Source organism: Polyodon spathula, chromosome 9 (assembly GCF_017654505.1).
Source record: "Polyodon spathula isolate WHYD16114869_AA chromosome 9, ASM1765450v1, whole genome shotgun sequence".
In the NCBI taxonomy this organism is placed as follows: domain Eukaryota; kingdom Metazoa; phylum Chordata; class Actinopteri; order Acipenseriformes; family Polyodontidae; genus Polyodon; species Polyodon spathula.
Genome location: NC_054542.1, coordinates 19,817,455 through 19,836,792, shown reverse-complemented (window position 1 = coordinate 19,836,792; position 19,338 = coordinate 19,817,455). Strand labels below are relative to the sequence as shown.

The window sequence follows — 19,338 nt, the reverse complement described above, 5'->3', positions numbered from 1 at the left end:
TACAGAGGTTTTTATCCATATTCCGTTCAATGTGATTTCCATTTGTTTCAACTACAACATCCACTTTTGCCAGGATGTTGTAAACAGCGGAAAATAGGAAAATCATAACTGCAAGGGCATTGTAACTTTAAGCTCACTGCAGCAACATTATTCTTGAAATACACAAATTGTTGTTCCAAGGTCTGTGTTAAGCACTACAAGCAGCCTTTATTTAGTGCAGGTAATGCAACTGCTGTAAATTTCAAACTAAATCTCAGTTCCCAGCGACAGTTTCACAATTACTGTTTAATCCCTTTATAACCACCCTATATATACACCAAATTCATTTCGCAAACTGTTGTGTGTTTGAAACAATTAGCCCAATTTTTGTTGTTCTTGCTGCAATGGAAACACTGCCTCCAATATTTTGTTTTGCTGCTGTCTAAACCCAAGTTATTTCTTGCTAGTTTTATAACATTTACATGTTACCTTCTTGAAAATTTGCAAACAGAACAAAGAACAGGGCCAATGATCATGCTGGCTGAACAAAGTGATCAAATGATGTTTGTGTTTCAATAGAAACCCTTACCAGCGCCTTGCTCCTTGTCTTTTTTCGGCATGTCTGTTGTTTCTGCTGCACACTTTCCAAGCGCTTGCTCATATTCTCCACCAGGCTGTCTCTGTTTTTGATCTCGATGAACTGAAACGCCTTCTTGCTCCGTATGCTGATGATAACTGGGTTGGGCAAGAGGCTGGTGTTCTCCATCTTTTCTATTGAGATCACCTGTTAAGAGACACACAAAAATGAGCTTGAAAAAATTTTTTTTTAGCCATTGCAAGTATGCAAAACCCATAGATACACATATATACTTTTTCCTTAACTTGTAGTGCAATCTTATGTAAAACTTGTGACATTTATCTTCGGCCACGGCTGTAAATATAAAATTCGGTATCAGTAGGAATAAATATAACACAATACAATACATACAGTGCATGTATGTCACATTTAAATGATATAAACAAAGTGAGATCTTAATACTGCCTAATTTCACGGTATTTTTATTGTATGTAGTAATGTTAATACATAGGCCTATAAATCACCATCGAATCCAAGAGCTGCAATAACAGAGCGTTAAAAAGGGGCAGGATTTAGAATGGCAGTGCAATAGAGACCCATGACTTGCATCCACTGTGTGCACCTGTATAAACATGGGCATACAGGTGGCCAGGTGGACAGACAATCACACATCTCCAAACCAAGTTTCATCCCAGTTGGGTAAGCGGTTCTGTAGATATGTCAAATTCTACAGGGACATACAGACTGTATGTACGGGTCCCTCCATTAGATGCTGAAACTTGCTTGGTAGATTATTCAGATGACTCTTTAATTAGAAAAATGCTCAATGTTTCATCTGTTTAGGTATGCCATCTAAACTGACTCCAAGCTAGTGTAAATCCATCTTTCAATATTGGCCAAATGTTTGTTTTTTTAGAAATGAATATGAAGTACTTGGCCAACTGATTATTATCATTATGTATACAAAAAACAAACACAGTAAGTGTGCAGTGTATTAGAAACACCCGCAACAGTCGCAGAAATACAGCATGCCAAAAAGAAGGAAGCTGCCAGTAAGACACTCATCAGCAACAAAGAAATTATTTTATTTTCTTTTACCGATCTTTTGTTCAGGTTCAGTCCATTACCACGAATTACAAAGGGCTGTGTACACTTACCCTGTTGTTTTTCAAATGGCCTACAAGTAGCATGGTTTCCTATTAAAAAAAAACTACAAAGATGGCTCACAGTGGTCCTCATGCCCCTGAATTATCATATATAAACACAACAGACACACTTCTCCACAGGCGCACATACTGTATTTTCCACATAATTAGGGGGTGCAAGTTTATCACAAATACAAAGTCTCTGTATACAGCCCTATCATCTGGATACAAGCCAACAATAAAAGGCCTTATAAGTTCTACTCAACAAAATTTGACATCCTACAATTCTAATGAGAAAGGCCCCAGACATTCTCAATAAACTATGTCTTGCTTTTAATGAATGTCTGTGTAGTTAGAGATATTTCTTCATCTTTACCACACAGAAAGGCTCTGCCTGAGTACTCAGCATTTTGGACTGTTTTATAGTTATAGGACTGCCTGTACACATGACAAAGACAGCACAGTTACAAAGAAAGGCTTTCATTGTTGGGCAATCAAGCAAATAAATAACAAATGGATGACAGGTGACTTTTACAGCAGCTTCAAATCTTAGTAAACCACAAACCACTTTGATATCTGTAATTTAGGGAATTTCCCAACACTGTAGCATTCTTCTGGAAAACCTTGGAAGCTAAATAAACAACCAGACAACCTTGAATTTATTTTATACGTTTTGCCTGACTGTGTTTAATCAATCAGATTTGCACGGTGAACACACTTCTTGCAGTTTTTATTAACAGATAAGTGCAGGTGCTTTTATGTGTGTATATACAATTTGAACAGATCTAGTAGAAATCCATTTACAAGGCTAGTCATTTTTTCTTTTTTTTTTATCAATTTTACTTTTCAACTTACCATGTTTTGTATAGTATGATACAGTAATATGAGTATTTGTAATTCTGACTGCACTGGGACTACCAAAAGAGAAACAGCCCTACTAAAACAAGTATTATGAAAATAAAGATACAACACCATGTATAACACAAACGGGACCTGTAGGTGTATCCAGTATAACATATCTCAACCTCAATTTGCTCAATTTCTTTCTACTTTCTTTTTCCATCACTTTGGGATCCATTTATCCCTTTATAAGGATTACTCTAACAGCAGCACCACAGCAAGTTTCCCTTTGATGCCACTGCCTTACCAGACACTTAAGTTAGGATCACTGTAAACAAGGGTGGATAGACACAACTCACAGAAAACATGCGAACCATATCAGCAGACAGCATGTAGCCTCAGGGCGCATTGCTTTCAGACCAGTATTACTGAGAAAGTGTCTATGAAATGGGTGAACATTACTATGGACGACTTTTGCCAACCACTTGCAAAACAGCAGGTGTCATTTATTGTCCTAGGGAAATAAAGTAACAAAATAATGAGAAAAGAAGCAAGTCACATGCGTCACAAAACAACTTCCATTTCATAGAAGTCTGTGACTAGAGTTGTCACTGTTATTGCAAAGCCCATTTGCCGATAAATGTTTTGCATTTAACCAGAACAGAAAATCCTAAGGCACATGTGTGCATTTTCATATGAAATGATCCTCACAATTTGGTTCAGTTAATAGTAAAATGTAATAATCAAATGTTATTATCCAGTAATGAAATAAAATACACTGTATTTACAGGGTGATTTTAAAAGGCAATTCTGACACAGTAATGAATATTTGCAGGCGAAAAGCACCAGAAGATGGGAAACAAATTTCTAGGACCACCACCATGGATCATAAATGTGTTGGACACTTTATAATTGCAATTGAACAAACTGCCTAATATGGGTATGTGACAAAGTGCCCGCCCCTGTGTATATTATCTGTTATAAGTTGCGTGTGGTGTGTTAAATGTTGGTGTATAGACATTGGTACATGGGATATAAACGGGTCTGTGTAACACAAGTGTTTAAAATGTATATTTGTATTTAGGCATGAGGCTTGCACAGCACTTCATGTGCAAGTAAAAAGTAATAATATGTGAGCACGCGGAATTGCACTTTATTAATTCACGTGCAGTTGTACCAAGATTCCAACTGAATGATTGATTAGCAATCGAGTCTTGCTACAGCTGCATAAAAGCAGCATGTTTTCACCCACCCGGGGTTGGGTGTTCGGTGAGTGGAGAAAGGGAGAGGATGAGAAATCGTTTACAACAATTGCTATTGCGTGCTGGTGGGACGAGCACGATACTTGTGTATTCAAAACTCACCATGTTTGTCAGTGTGTCTGTCCGTGCACCGTTTTGTTAAGTGTAGTTCGTTTTGTTTATGTCTTTTATTTTGTCCTGTTTCTGTTTGTCCTGTTTCTGTTTGTTCAACCCTTTTATTTTGCAATAAACCAGCGCAAGCAGGCGCCATCACTGTTTCATTTCATCGGTCCTGTCTGTGTGTATTCCTTTCCTGGTTCTGACGCCACACCACTTCGGCCGTCTTTGTGACAGGGTACCACTTGTCTCAAAGAACAGATACAAATACAGCTATCAAGACATACTGAACCACACTGCCCAAGATTTCTAGCAATATCATTACTTTACACTGCACCAAGCCCTCTGCAATACAGAAGTGATACAGGTCTTGTAGATACATATCCACAGATTTGTAAGCTGTAACAGGAGTGTGCACATACCTCCCTGAGCGGAATGACGAGGGTGCAGCACCCCTCTTCTTTGCTGACGAAGCAGATGTAGCTGTCGGAGGTATACACTGTTCCTGCAGTGTGACAGCGGCTGAAGGGCGTCCAGAGGGAGCAGTTCACCACCTCCTGCAGTCTCTCCTGCCGAGGCAGCCGGAACAGGGCACGGAAATACTCATTTTGGGCCCTCTCCTCCAGGACCCTGCAGACAACATTAAACTGTTACCTTGCAGTTCGAATATAGTCATGGTTTGATGGCCTATCAGATGTTTCACTAAACAGACTGCAGTACAAGCAAAACACTGCTGAACTCCTACTCCAACCAAATCGACCCATCACATTACCTTATTCTGCACTGATTCAATTTTTTTTTTTTTAAATCTGTACATTGTCTAAACAAGTAAATAATACCATTTTGTAATCATGCTGAATTTCTCTCTCTCTCTCTCTCTCTCTCTCTCTCTCTCTCTCTCTCTCTCTCTCTCTCTCTATATATATATATATATATATATATATATTCTTTTAACAGTTTTATGAGAATTTATATCTGGAATCAACTGTTTTCGTTACTTTCGGAGTTACGGCCAAGTTTATACTGCAATAAAAACGGAGGGGCCAAGTGCCCCAATTACATCTTATTTAATTTAGCCACTTTTACATTACATGTTCATATGGCTTGTTCCTTTATTCAATTTTTGTATATATGAAATGTTTTTGGACAGATACAATTGACACCATTCAAGTCAAGACTGCCTAGGAAGTCAGAATCCACAAAAAATGGGCTTTGTAGCTGTAGCCACTGTGACAGAAATACAATGACTTTTTGGTTGTGAATCTCCCTCCCGACCTCTGTGGGCGCTAAGCAGTGAGAACAGAGTTCTTTGGAATGGGCTGGTCTGACAGTTCTTTCCTAGGGTTCAAGGGAAGTCAGCCAGCCTGGAAGGAGGCGAGACTGTGTTGCAAGAACGCAATGACCCGGAAGGGAAACACCGTGGCAGCTGCAGATTGGAGAGGCAGTTGTACTTGTTTACCAAGGGGTCATGTGAGACAGCATCAAAGCGGACAGAGAATCGTAATCTGTTCCTTCGCCTTGGTTTATGCATATGAACTGAGAAGGATAGTAAGAGACCCCCTTGTAGGAGAAAGCTGTATAGTGAGTGTTTTGTTTGTTTGTTTGTTTGTGTGTAATCATCTTGTTTGTTACACCACATTAGATGGCTAACACAATTCCAGAGCTGTCGCCGAGGGCCAGCACTAAAGCCGGAATAGCATCATTACTGTCACAGCGATAACCTGCATCACCCACCATGAGCAGTACTGCATTCACCCAGGACTGGTGACCGTGTGTGTAAAATTGTGGGGAAGATACATGTTGGGTTATTATTATTGTTTGGGTTCGGAAACCCATTATTGTTTCTAATTGTTGTTTCGGTCACCAGACCTGGATACAAAAAATAAATAAAGAAAACAATAAAAACATTCTTGTCAAAACCGGATTAAACCTCTGTCTGTTTTATTACCGCACTGCACCTGCACCCACTGAACACCACCTACACAGTTTTCAAAGTCAAAAGACCTGCAAGAGCAGAACAAAGAATACAGGAAGATATGTAATCAGACACCACAGTAGAAAAATATTGGGGAGCTATTACACATATGATTTTGTGTTAACATCAGATTGTTTCTCAATGACATCGGTAGCCAAAGAAGTTATATAGCACTGGAGTGACCTGCTCAATAGAGTCATCGCACTACAGTCAGTCACCGCTTGTTCCTTCTCAGTACGGGAATGGGGTCTATTCACTTGCTCTAAACGGAAGTAGATCTAAATACTGTGCTAGTTTATTTCTGTTCCTATTTTTAATGAAGGTGCTACAGATCAATTGAATGAACCAAATCATTGTTCAGATTTGTTGATGCAGTTTGGGTCAAAACTGGCAGATGTTTGTCATACAAAGTGATTACGAAGATGGCCAGTGCTGTGTAAAAGAGGGTGAGCTGCATGAGGATAACAACTTGGGTGAACTGCACTGGATAACCTGGGGCAAGAAATGTCAACATAAGAAATAAACAGCATTTTTCTCCTTCATATTGTGTTTATCAGAAAAGATCGACAGAAGCGGAATTTTTTGTTTATGTAAGCCATGTTTAAGGAATTCACAGTGAAAATGGGTAGACATTAATACAACATTTCAGTTTCATAAGCTACTTCTTAAGCACAGCGTATTGTGGTTTAAAACTGCTACAAAATATGGGGAACAAAATTATTTTTGTGAACTTCTTTATTTTGCAGAAGTATGAAAAGCACTCCATTTCTGATCATTTGGCCTACACTCACCATCATTTAATACAGGGAATTCTTGATTCAGTAACACATTTATATCACCAATATATTACCTTTATTCCTGAACTAGATTTGTGTTGCTGAGTTACTTAAGGTAATAGTGATAATAGATTTGACAACGTAATTTAGATTAACTATTATATAAAATTGGTAGCTTTTATGCAATAACATATTTGTGATATATGTCACAAAAAATGTTTTAATAAAACACAGATGGGCTTTACCATTAAAAAAAAAAAAAAAAAAAAAAAAGTAATGTCAATGAAGGTTCAACCACAGGCAAAATAAAATTTTCAAGCTGGTGTTCCCTGGATTTTTGGTTAAAATGAGCAAATCGAGGGGATTTTGACAGGGATTTTGCTAGGCAGCAAAGCAGCATTAAAAGTCTGAGTTGAGTAATCACTATCTTTGTGCAGGTGATGATCTGGTGCATTGTAATGGTTGTTGTGACACAGATATTTTTTTTTTTAACAAAGATAACAATGTACTTATCTGTAATTGTGTTGTTTAAGATTGCTTAAGAGACTTATATTACTAGGTTCTAGTTTTTAGAAATTCTAAAAAAAAACTTGAATTCAATTACAAATATTTAGACTAGAAGAGTCTTCAATGTCTTTAAAGGAAAAAAACTTCTAGTGGACGAAACGCTTGTCATTGAACTACATTTTGGTTTCGTATTTCAAAACTATTTCAGCACTGCTGTGTGTTTATGGATGATATATCTATTGGTTCTAGTTTTATTAAATTAAAAAAAAGGAGTCTGTTACAGATTGGAGTAAATACTTTGAAAATGTTTCCCAGTGACTTCTGGAGAATTAGTTCAAACCAAATATGGTTTTAAATAATCGTGAACCTAGTGTTTATGAAGGATTATTTACAAAGGCACCAAATATAGACAGGCACTTCAATACTGACCTCACTGCATCAGACATGATGGAAAGCCATAATGACATAATGACTCTCTGATTCCCCACTCTCCTCTTTCAATGGCTTTACCTTTTGGTTATGTGTGCTGGCTCCTGCAGCGACTGGTCTAATTCAAACACCTCGTTGTCCAGCAGCCTTCGGATTGTGATGTCTGCCAGCTGTTCCATGATCCGGAAGGCCTCGTCAATGCTGAGGAACATGGAGAAGTCGCGCTCTTTGCTTCGCGTTGTTACGCGGATGGTGTCCGTGATGAAACTGGTGGAGCTCCTTTCTAGCTTTGTGACGTCAGCCCAGGGGATTACGAGTTTCACTGCAACAAATAAGACAGCGTGTCTAACTCAATTGTCTGTAACTTGCTAACTGCAGGGATAACTCATCAAAATTCATTATTGTGTAAGTACCCCATTTTAGACTTTGCCACTAACGTAGGCATACACATTAAATTATCTACATGAAGGCATTCATCATACACATAAGCACTCTGATTTTAGCTGCAATCTCTCTCAACCTGAGATGTAAAAAAGCAACCATGCTAAATCAGTCAGGGTATCTATATCCTTATAGTCTTGTATTTTTAATACAAACTGTAAATTGGGTTTATGTGAGCAGAAATGACTGCTTGTATACACATACCCTCCATTCCTTTACTATTCTGTAAAACGCGTAGGGGTTTAAGAAATGCAATAACAGGTGCTTACAGCTCTGAATACCCTATTTTATGTCCCTGGTTTACTTGTGACAGTTCCTCATGTGGAATGCAGAGCACATCTGCACTCTTGATAGATTAGTAATCACATGATGTCTTGGCATCTATGTCCACTTGAAATGAAATTGTAGTGTGTATGAAGCTGATCTTGTAGTTGAATATCAATATTCCTATAATCTGTCGCTGGTAATTAAAGAAAGGATTAACTCACTTAAAAGAGAATGCCCAGCATTGCCAATGTTACCTTTAGATAGGAATGTGCAGTCCAAAAGGTTTTAAGGTGGTTTGCTACAGTTTATGATATCCATGGAAATGTTGTCAGTTTTTTTGTGATAACAATTCATTTAAATGAAAGTAAAAATACCAGTTTACTTTAGTATGTATGGTTACACCTGACCTCCCTAGTGCCAAGTTCATACACCTGTGTAATTTTCTTTTTATCTCTACTAAGCAACACAATTTGTGTTTCGCAATGTCAAATGTACTTCCTTCAGCTCTCTCTAGATGGCAACATCAAGCATCATGGATTCCTATTGTGAATTGAGCACAAAGGTGAATTTGAAAAAGGGTGTGCACATTTGTGGCCTGCTGTGACAGAGATTGAATGATTCTGTTGTTAGATCTCCCTCCCGACCTGCGAGGGTGCTGTATAAAGGGAACAGAGTACCTTGGACTAAATGGCATGACATTTTATTCCCAGGGTTAGGTGGAAATCGGACATCTAGGAAAGGGGTGGAGCAATGGAACGCAAACTCAATGACCTGGATGGGAAACGGCGTGGCAACCGCACAATTGGAGGAGCGGATGTGCTCGTTAACCAAGGGGTCGTGAGGGAGGGTATAAATAGGGGACGTAGTAAAGTGATCTGTTCCTTTCTAAATTATTAGAAACAACCTAGAAGGAGAAACTTGTGAAAAACTTTAGTGTTGTGTGTGTTTGTTTTGTCAAGTAAAAACTGTTTGTTTGTTAGCCGAAGGCCAGCATCAAACCCAAACACTAGCACTTCCCATGTTTTCACGGAGAACTGTATTTTGCACCACGAGCACTAATTCACTCAATAAAGTAACTGTGTATGTGTTTTGTGTTGCGTGTGGGTGTATAAAGGACGGGACTTTTTTGGTTAGGGGTGAGACCCGGGGATTATAAACAGATACGCCACTGTATCACTTTACAACATTATTGTTTACTGTGGTTTGCTGTCAGGCTCTGGCCAAAATACAACTAATAAACACCCTTGCACCTGGATATCGTTGTCGCTGTATTGCCTTCACCTGCGCACACTTACCCACTTTGCCACACCTTCCTATGAAAATTCTAAAATAGTAGTTTTCCATAATTGGACTAAACTGAAATGTGCATATTTCTCAACTCTAATTTCTAGAAAATACTCAGCGATGTAAAGTTTCTGACTTTCTGTGCTAGACAGAGTCTCTTTGCAGTTTAGTTTCAGCTCTAAGGTCTTGTGCCTTCCTGAGTTTCTGAAACAGTGGTACAGCTCAGAAAGTTTGATATCTTCTTTAAAAGGAGGCTGTCGAGCAGACATGGAGACCACAGTGTTACACCCTCTCTTAAAAGATGTTTCAAGTTTCAGAACACTTATTTGAAATAAACTGTTGAACTACATCCTCACATCATACAAACAGTAGGAGAAGCTGCCTAATTTAGGCAGTGCATTGTAATTGCTAGTCGAGCAGTAGGCGGAGCGCATGGTAATTTCACTCCACTATGATTTTCAGGCTGGATGCATACAATAAGAGACAGCTGAACAAGCTGTATCATGGGATAAGGGTTGAAATTAATGAAGGAAATTATATATACAGTGCCATGAAAAAGTATTTGCCCCCTGTCTGATTTTCTGCATTTTTGCATATTTTTGACACTGAATGTTATCAGATCTTCAACCAAAATCTCATATTAGATAAAAGGGACCCTGAGTGAACAAATAACACAAAATGTTGATAATTATTTCATTTATTTATTAAAGAAAGTTATGCAGCACCCAATGCCCCTGTGTGAAAAAGTAATCACCCCCTTAGACTCAATAAATGGTTATGCCACCTTTACCGGCAATAACTGCAACCAAACGCTTCCTGTAGTTATTGATCAGTCTCACACAGCACAGTGTAGGAATTTTGGCACATTCCTTCATGCAGAACTGCTTCAACTCAGCAACATTTGTGGGTTTTCGAGCACAAACTGCTCATTTCAGCTCCTGTCACAACATCTCAATGTGGTTTAGGTCTGGACTTTGAGTAGGCCATTCCAAAATTTCTTGTTCTTCAACCATTTTGATGTAGACTTGCTTGTGTGTTTCGGATCATTGTCTTGCTGCATGATTCAGCTGTGCTTCAGCTTCAGCGCACAGACAGATGGCTTGAGATTCTCCTGTAGAATTCTCTGATACAGAGCAGAATTCATGGTTCCTTCAATGATGGCAAGTCGTCCAGCTCCTGATGCAGTAAAGCATCACCATTGGTATGAGGTTCTTACTGTGGAATGCAGTGTTTGGTTTTCACCAGAAACATGTTGGCTAAAAAGTTCCAGTTATTACTCATCTGTCCATAGAACATTGTTGAAGAACTTTTGAGGATCATCTAGGTGCTTTTTGGCAAACTTGAGACGAGCATTCGTGTTCTTCTTAGTGAGCAGTTGTTTCCGCCTTGCTACTCTGCCATGATTCCCATTTTTGCCCAGTGTCTTTCTGATGGTGGAGTCACGAACACTGATCTTAGCTGAGGCGAGAGAGGCTTGCAGATCAGCCACTCCTGGGAAGATTCACTGCTGTCCCAAACTTTCTCCATTTGGACAATATGGCTTTGACTGTGGTTTGGTAGAGCCCCAGAGCCTTAGAAATGGCTTCGTAACCCTTTCCAGACTGACAGGCATCAACAACTTCTTTCTTCAGGAATTTCTTTTGATCGTGGCATGATGTGTCTCTAGAACCTGTGTGCTGACAACTTTACTGTGATGGTAAGGGTCAAAGTTAGTCAGATTTATATTGGGCTGGGCAGGCCCAAATCAGGCCTGATTGCTAACCAAAGTATTCAAACAGCTGACCCTAACTAACTGTGACAGGCTGGCGAGTGGATAGAGACCCAGAGACAGACTGCAGTTCAAAAAAATAATACTTTTATTATAAATAAACACAAAATAAAAGGGCACAAGGGCAAGGTATTTAAGCACAAATAGAAAGACACAGAACAAGACTTAAAAAATAAAGGTTTCCACGATGGGCGATGCCTTCACTGGATCAGAAAATACAAAAAAAACCACAAAACAGCAAACCAAAAAAACCAGCAAGCACAAACACCAGCTTGCTTCCTTAGTTCCCTCCTCTCCCTAATGGGAAGCTGAGGCCTCCTTTTATGTCAGGTGGCTGGGTGCTGATTGATCGTTAATTACTCTAATCAACCCCAGCCACCTGAACACAATAAACCCAGGCAGGTAGGGGAATTTAATCCCATAAATGCCAATTTATAAAGGGCAGAGCTGTGCTCTGCCACACCAACCCTTAATTGGGTTGAGTTAACTAGGGGGGCAATAACTTTTTCTCACCTGAAGATTGCATGTTTGATTACCTTGCACACCAAACAAATGAAAGAAGCACCAAACTTTGGTGTCATTTTTTCTCTATATAGATAATAAAACAGATGCCTCACATAACCATGATTTGACAGGGGAAACACAAAAGTTTGTGGGTTTGTGTGAAGGAGTGTACATACCTGGATGGAAATTGAGCTCTTTAGGACCCGGGAGGGGGGGGGGGGGGGGGCTTCAGCCACCTAGGCTCTGATACAATAGAGAATGATCCAGAGCCAAGCTAGCCATCCGTTTCCAAACAATAGGAAAGCTGTGAGCCACTGATCAATTGACTGGGCTATACCAGCCAAGTCATTCATTTTGGAGGGACATCACTGTGGAGAGGCTGTGTGAAGGTATTTCAGAGATACATATTGTATCTACAAAGAATTCCTTGTGTTTAGTTGGTGTTTTGACTGAGTCCCAGAACCTGAAGAGTTTCCTTTGTGTTATTTGTATAAGTATAGAGTAGTGGGTTGCAACCCTCACAAGTACCCTCTACGTTAAAGTTTGTTATTTAACAATGATTACTCAGGCAGAATTAAAGTTTATTTTTATGTACAAAAAACTCACACAGCTCTATTCCCATTCCTCCACTTAAATAAATAGCATGCAAGTGAAACAAGGTATCAGTAACATACATACTGTATGCATAGACAAGGATATAAAGCAGACATTGCAGCTTCCATTATCTTGGGTTCAATTCAACTGATCTAAGTGATTGCTGATCTATTGTAAATACGGCTACCCTTTAAATATTCAAAATAGGACCATCCTTGACAGTTTTCCAACAATTAAGAACTAAAAGAGACTAAACACTCAAGAGACCCACTGGCACCATCAGTCTGTGGAGTATTTGATTTGTTGATGCAATATAGTGTGTCCATCCCTCCTGTAATGAGGCATTTTTAGAACGCACAGCAGTACAACAGCCATTTATTAGTTACTTATTAAAGAAATAAGAAAGAGGATGTCCAGATGGTGTGGTATTTAGAGAACCAGAACATATTCAGAGCAAGTTAATCATGTGCTAATGTATCTGTTTACCCTTTAAAACAATGTTCTGTGTAGCATAGAGAACTGTGTACATATAATTTATAGAGAGAGAGAGAGAGAGAGAGAGAGATTGAGAGAGAATTTCTTTAGAAGCATACTTGATAGCATTGTTCCTGCTTTTCATAACCTTTTTTTACAAATTTCCATTCTACTCTCAAACACGGTGCAGTTATTTGTGGTTTTCAGCTTGACCAAGTGTGCAGCTGTAACATATGAGTTATACATTTAACAGAGCACTGTGTAGTGTTTTTAACAAACTCATTTCTTTCCCTCAACTATCTTCTATTCTCTACCACAATTGCTTTTTATTATCCTCCTTACGTCATCAACCATGGGAAGAAAAAAAAAGTGTTGTCTTTTTAATTCCTGTTTTCCTTCCTGAGCTGTAACTGAAATATGTGATTTATTCCACTGCTGGTGGAAACCAGAGCATACTTAAAGAACAACAGTGAAATACCCCCTCTCCCCTCCCCCAAGGGTTTTATAATGATTCACACCCGCTTAAAAAATAATAACAAATATCCCGTCCCCACCAACCTGTTGCCTTGACACGACTGGTCCACTTGTGTTTTCAAATGAACTACTGCTACACGAAACAGAATGATGGAGTCACTCGATGTGTGGGCAAAAAATCACTTGTGTCTTGTATCAGCATTAATTAAACCAACCACACACACACTATAAGTATCACTATGCAATTTTAATAGAATTACATATTAATATAATCCTGCTACCAGTCAGAGAAAATAAAAAAAAAGAGGCAATAGGGGCCTAAAGCATGTTACGGTCCCTGTCAATAGAACAGGGAAGTGTGCAGTAAAAAGAGAAATGACATAATCCATAGAAAAACCTCCTAATACCAGGTTGCCACATACGACAAAAATGTCACTTTACAGTTGCCATTATCAGCTTTAAACACTTAATGCTGCCATGATAATTATCTAGCAGAAATCGCCTGCTGCACTGGGTACTGAAGCTTGACAACATGTGAAAATGAGGAGAAGCTTGCAGCAATTCAGTATAAAGGATTGATTGGCTATGCCTTCAAAAAGAGGCTACCAAAAGAAAACCGCTGAGCTATAAATATCTGCTGCAAACATTTGCTGTGGATGATGAATAACTCTGGCTTGTAACCAGGTTCCTACTGGCTCCTTGCTTTGTAAACCAAGCCAGCCTGTCCGCCTCCCCAATCTAATTCTCTCAGCTTTTTCCTGTAAGATTGAGAAGCGGATGCAGAATAGGTTGTCCAACGTTACAACAAAGGAAACACGCAGTATATGCTAGAGCCTGGCGCACGTAAAAAGAGGAAAAAGCCTGATTGCAATGGAAAAAGAAAAACCAAAAGTTTACCTGTGATGTCATCTATAAAGACTTGATCAATGACTAATGATAAACACAGCTGATTCCAAACATTTCCTCTATTTTCTTTTCTTTTGATTATTTGTGTGACACAGTTCAGGAGAAATGATGGCGATGGACCCAGTAAAGAGGGCTTCTGACCTCTCTGCAGAGTCTGCTCACAGTTGCATTTCAAAACAAAGATAAAAAGGAATTCTTAATTTCACTGTGTGTCAGATGAAGGAAAGATAAACAGTAATTGTGAGATTGCTCCACAAAAGGGGATCTGGAAATGATGCAACAGTGTTGTCTGAGAAGACTGGAGGGCTAAATGTAATAATTGTACTTCTAACACTCAGACCAGCCTGATCTCTTAAGACTCCAGCATGGTGTCTCACATGGATGAGAAGAATGACTATGTTAGAGATCATATTGATACAAACTTTATACAAAATAGCCAGAATGACTGATTATGGTTGTGTAGCTATACCACACTACCATACTAATGCAGATTTTAATTTCTAGTAAATTCCTTTGACCCAGTCTGTCATTTAAGTTTAAAAGTGAATGGCATGAACATAATTTGATAGTTCAGTGTCTACACATAAATATCAAAAGTAGTTTTAGAAGAACTACCTCCTCACAAGTGAAATATAAGTACTTTACTTGTAAAAAATCATCCTTTAAGATGAATATATATATATATATATATATATATATATATATATATATATATATATAATATATATATATATATATATATATATATATATATATATATATATATATAATAATAATCTTTATTTTATATAACGCCTTTCATAGTGGACCACCATCACAATGCGCTTTACAAGATACGAGACTAGGGTGTGTGAACTATGCATCAGTTGCAGAGTCTCTTACAACAACGTCTCACCTGAAAGACGGAGCACAAGGCTGAGCTGGGATTTGAACCAGTGACCTCCTGGTTACAAGCCTGTTTCTTTAACTACTGGACCACACATCAAACACAGGCACACACGCGCACGCACGCATGCACGCACACTTGTAACAGGGATCAGGGCAAACAGTGGCCCAACCCAGTATTATTTACATCTCCTAATAAAGTGACAAGGCAGTACATGGATCTCATCAATTCAATGAAAAGCCATGATATTAGTATGCCAGCCTTACCTTCCTTGCCCAGTAGAAATGAGTAGAAGGAGAGGTGGTTGATGCTGAGATAGAGCCAGCCCTGTCGGGGGACCCGCCCCTTCCAGCAGCAGCAGGAGTAGTAGGTGACCAGCTTCTCTGAGCTGGGGAGACTGAAGCGTGTCTCGAATTTCACCAAGGCGTCTCGGAACTTCTCTGGATCCTCTTCCTGCTCAGCCAGCTTGCTCCTTGACTCCTCTGCAATTAGCCCCTGACAGAGTGAAAAAACAAGTTCACCTTTCAATAGGTAGCTCCAGCTCTAGACATTTTCAAAGGGGTATTAGCATAATTACTTGCTCCAAAGTCCCTATTTATTTTCCTATACATCATAATGTTCCATACTTTGTTTTCACGTGAATTTGATTGAAATGTATTCTGTCACTATACTGTATTTAACTTCTGTGCCACAGGTGATATGATCACTCACACTAGCGAAGCACAGAGTTAATGTATAGTGTAGTGGCAGGATACATTTAAATAAAACCAAAGTGAAAATAAAATGTGGAAAAGTATACATAAAACAATAAGGGTCAGATGTGAGACAATTGTTATACAGTGCGAGGCAAAGCTGTTTTTTTTTAATCTCAGCACTGACTGTGTTTGTAAAGACTTTCAATGGAACATCTCTACCAAACTCCCAGTTTTAAGGGAAGAGATTCTCAGTGCACACGCTTGTGGTAATTTTTATACTGGCCTCCTTACACAAATTCAACCTAAGCTATTGCTTGCTCAGAGACAGACAAAATATTCTGCATGAAATGTGTCAAATATCCATGCATGCAAAAACGTTATTTAAGAAAACATAGTGTCATAGGATAATTCAATACTATACACATTTGGAGGACATAAAGTATTCCTGTATATACAAAATATAATTTCACATAACATAGCAGTTTATGAAGTCATGAGTTTGGCTACAAGAAGGGCAAGGCAGTTTATTGTTGACAGCACCTTATTGGCCAAGCCCTAAATTAATTAATTTTGAGGCACTCAATAACAGAGGAAGTAGTACACTGTATGTTTAACAACCACATTACAGCTAATGTGCAATGACGAACATTCTCGCAGGTTAAACAGACGTGCAGGTTTTATTCAAACACAGAGTTTTTAGTTCATTAATTAATAAGGATTGTAGTTTCATGGTGCCACCACTAGGCTACCAGAAATGGTAGCCTTAGTGCAGGGTGATGCAGATACAGAACATTCAAAACACTGTTCAAAACACAGTTAAGAAATAAAAGGTGCTGTGAAGACAGCTAAGCGCTACCTCTAAGTAAAAAGAGGGTCCTGCTACAGATTACCCTGCACTACACATTGCTAGCCCTAATCTCGAGCATAAACCCATAAACACACAGTGACTCTTCCTTGGCACAGATAAATGGACTCACTACTGCTTACTTTGTTGTAGTTTCTCCTTTCTCCAACCCCGATCTGTTTTACTATATAACCTTCTTTATCATTTAAAAAAATAAATAAATAAATAAAAGGAATAAAGGTCAATAAAGGACCCTAAAAGTCAAGTCTCTCTCTCTCTCTCTCTCTCTCTCTCTCTCTCTCTCTCTCTCTCTCTGATGAGCACCTTTTCAGCTGAACCTGGAATATATACCAGTGCAGCACAGCAGCGCCTTGATCTGCGGTCTAGACTACTCCACTTTAAAAACCCATCATCCTCCTTCTCTGGGATGGTAGCTCCTCTTCTGGCTCTTTCTCTTTGTCCCATGGCCCTGCAGCAGCAGCAGTCTCCGAGCCGCCTTGTTCAATCAGCTGACTGACAGCACATCTCCTATCGCGCATGCAATCTGCTCCCGCAGCGGCACGTATGCGCAGAGGAACCAGCAGGTGGGCGTGTCTCGGTGGAATACCTTGCATAATAAAAGGGTCCTGCTGATACACCTCTGGGCTGCTGCATAGCCACAAGACAGACAGTTCACACTACTTCATGAAATCTTTAAAAGCTAAACTCCTCCAATCACTGAGTGTTTAACCGAGATCGGAGCTCCAGAGGAAAGAAGCCAAAACTGCTGACGACCGTGTGTATAACCGGGACTGGGGCTTGTTTAATTTGTGTAGGAACAGGAATTAGTTTCATGATTATAAATCCCACAAGTATAGCAGCAAGGGGTGTAAGCAGATGCGTGTCTCCCTGTCTGTCAGTTGATAACCCACACCCCCTACCATGCTCCCTATTACAGGTCTGATAAATCATAGGCCGATTCCTAGATGTCCTTTGATTCTGACTGGTGATTATTCAGTAGACCAGATCAGTCTCAGACATTTACAGAATCTTACAATAAACCTCAGATTAGAGAGTGCAGAGAGGGGTGACATTGATAAGTCATTAGCATGTATTACTGGAAGTGCCTTCTATGTACTTTAGGTTTATTTTGGAAAGCTGACTGTATACAATGCAAACAAGCAAGTTTGTTTATATTCCATAAAGACATATCTATAGAGACCCACTTTGAAACCCTATACTTTCCCTATTATACTCTCAGACAAGCATGATCTTGCTACAACTTTCAGCTGCAGGACATAAAGGACACCCCCGGGGTCTATAGCTCATTTTTTTGTATACAATAATAATATTTTGTTCTATGATGCACCCTTTTGGACTAAGTGTTAGTGTGGCTTGTCTTCTTGTGTTGATTCATTTTTTATTCTTAGTTGTGATCCTTGCAATCCCCGGGTGATGCATTAATGGGATTGACAATGACGAACATTCTGCTTTGAAGAAAAATATTTTTATTATACGGTCTGATTTAGACTCATGGTTTTAAAACCAGGAAGCATAAATATAAAGTTTAAACATGCATTGTATTCCACCACCCATAAAGCATACGTTTGAAGTGATTGCTCTCTTTTCTAGTCAGTTTATGTTCCTAAACCTAGACCTATGGGGGTACTTGAGGTATGAAAACACTGAAAATGTATCTGGTCTAACCATTTCTATACTCTTTCCCCTATTTTAACCCACTTGGATCCCTCTGCTCACTAAATTGCTTAGTATTCCCAAACAGATAAGCTTAACCGCTTTAAATTCATGAAAAATATTGTAATGAGAAGTGGTATACCAACAAAACAGAATGATTGGGGTAAAACAAAAAACAAATATTCCACCCAATGAATAGATTTCTTTAATAGTGACTGCTAAGTTTGGTATGACTTTCAATGATAGTCATCATTTCAGAAACCCATTCAGAAATGCCAAGATATTTAGAGATTAGAGCTCTGAGTGGATCTCTGTATTCCCAAACATGGATATTACCACCGCACTTCTGTATATTTAAATAGGATGTGATTATCCTTCTGCATGTTTTAGTTATCAAAGACATGCAGCTGTGAATTACAAAAAAAAAAAAAAAAAAAAAAAAAAAAAAAAAAATCATGGACCTGATAGAATTACTTTTGTATAATTCCGCTGCCCACATGATATCAATATTTTTTTTTACTCTGAATAAAGAATAATAAATCAATGTGTTTAATTGAAAATTATATTTCCTTATGGAATGATCTCAAAACTACCACTTTTTAAAAAAATAATAATCCAGCTGAGATTTCCTCCCTGGAGTGACGCAGAGACACACTTAACGTTACAATTTTCAATAAAATCCACCTATATATACACTGAACAAAAATATAAACACAACACGCAACAATTTCAAAGATTTTACTGAGTTACAGTTCATATAAGGAAATCAGTCAATTGAAATAAATTAGTTAGGCCCTACTCTACGGATTTCACATGACTGGGAATACAGATATGCATCTGTTGGTCACAGATACCTTAAAAAAAAAGGTAGGGGCGTGGATCAGAAAACCAGTCAGTATCTGGTATGACCACCATTTCCCTCATGCAGAGCGACACATCTC

At 38.8% G+C, this 19,338-nt stretch overlaps 1 protein-coding gene across 3 annotated transcripts in view; it reads right to left on the bottom strand.

Moving 5' to 3' along the window:
* LOC121320479 (TBC1 domain family member 8-like) overlaps positions 1-19,338 on the bottom strand; it is an 82,071-nt gene that overhangs the window by 24,628 nt on the left and 38,105 nt on the right. For 2 of the 3 annotated variants that reach the window (XM_041258833.1, XM_041258834.1), the window contains 4 exons: positions 15,451-15,679; positions 7,668-7,908; positions 4,322-4,529; positions 569-763 (listed from right to left, as the gene is read on the bottom strand). In XM_041258833.1, the coding sequence (XP_041114767.1) occupies positions 569-763; positions 4,322-4,529; positions 7,668-7,908; positions 15,451-15,679 (873 nt within the window). The remainder of the gene's footprint in view (positions 1-568; positions 764-4,321; positions 4,530-7,667; positions 7,909-15,450; positions 15,680-19,338) is intronic. The other variant, XM_041258835.1, reaches the window with a different exon arrangement.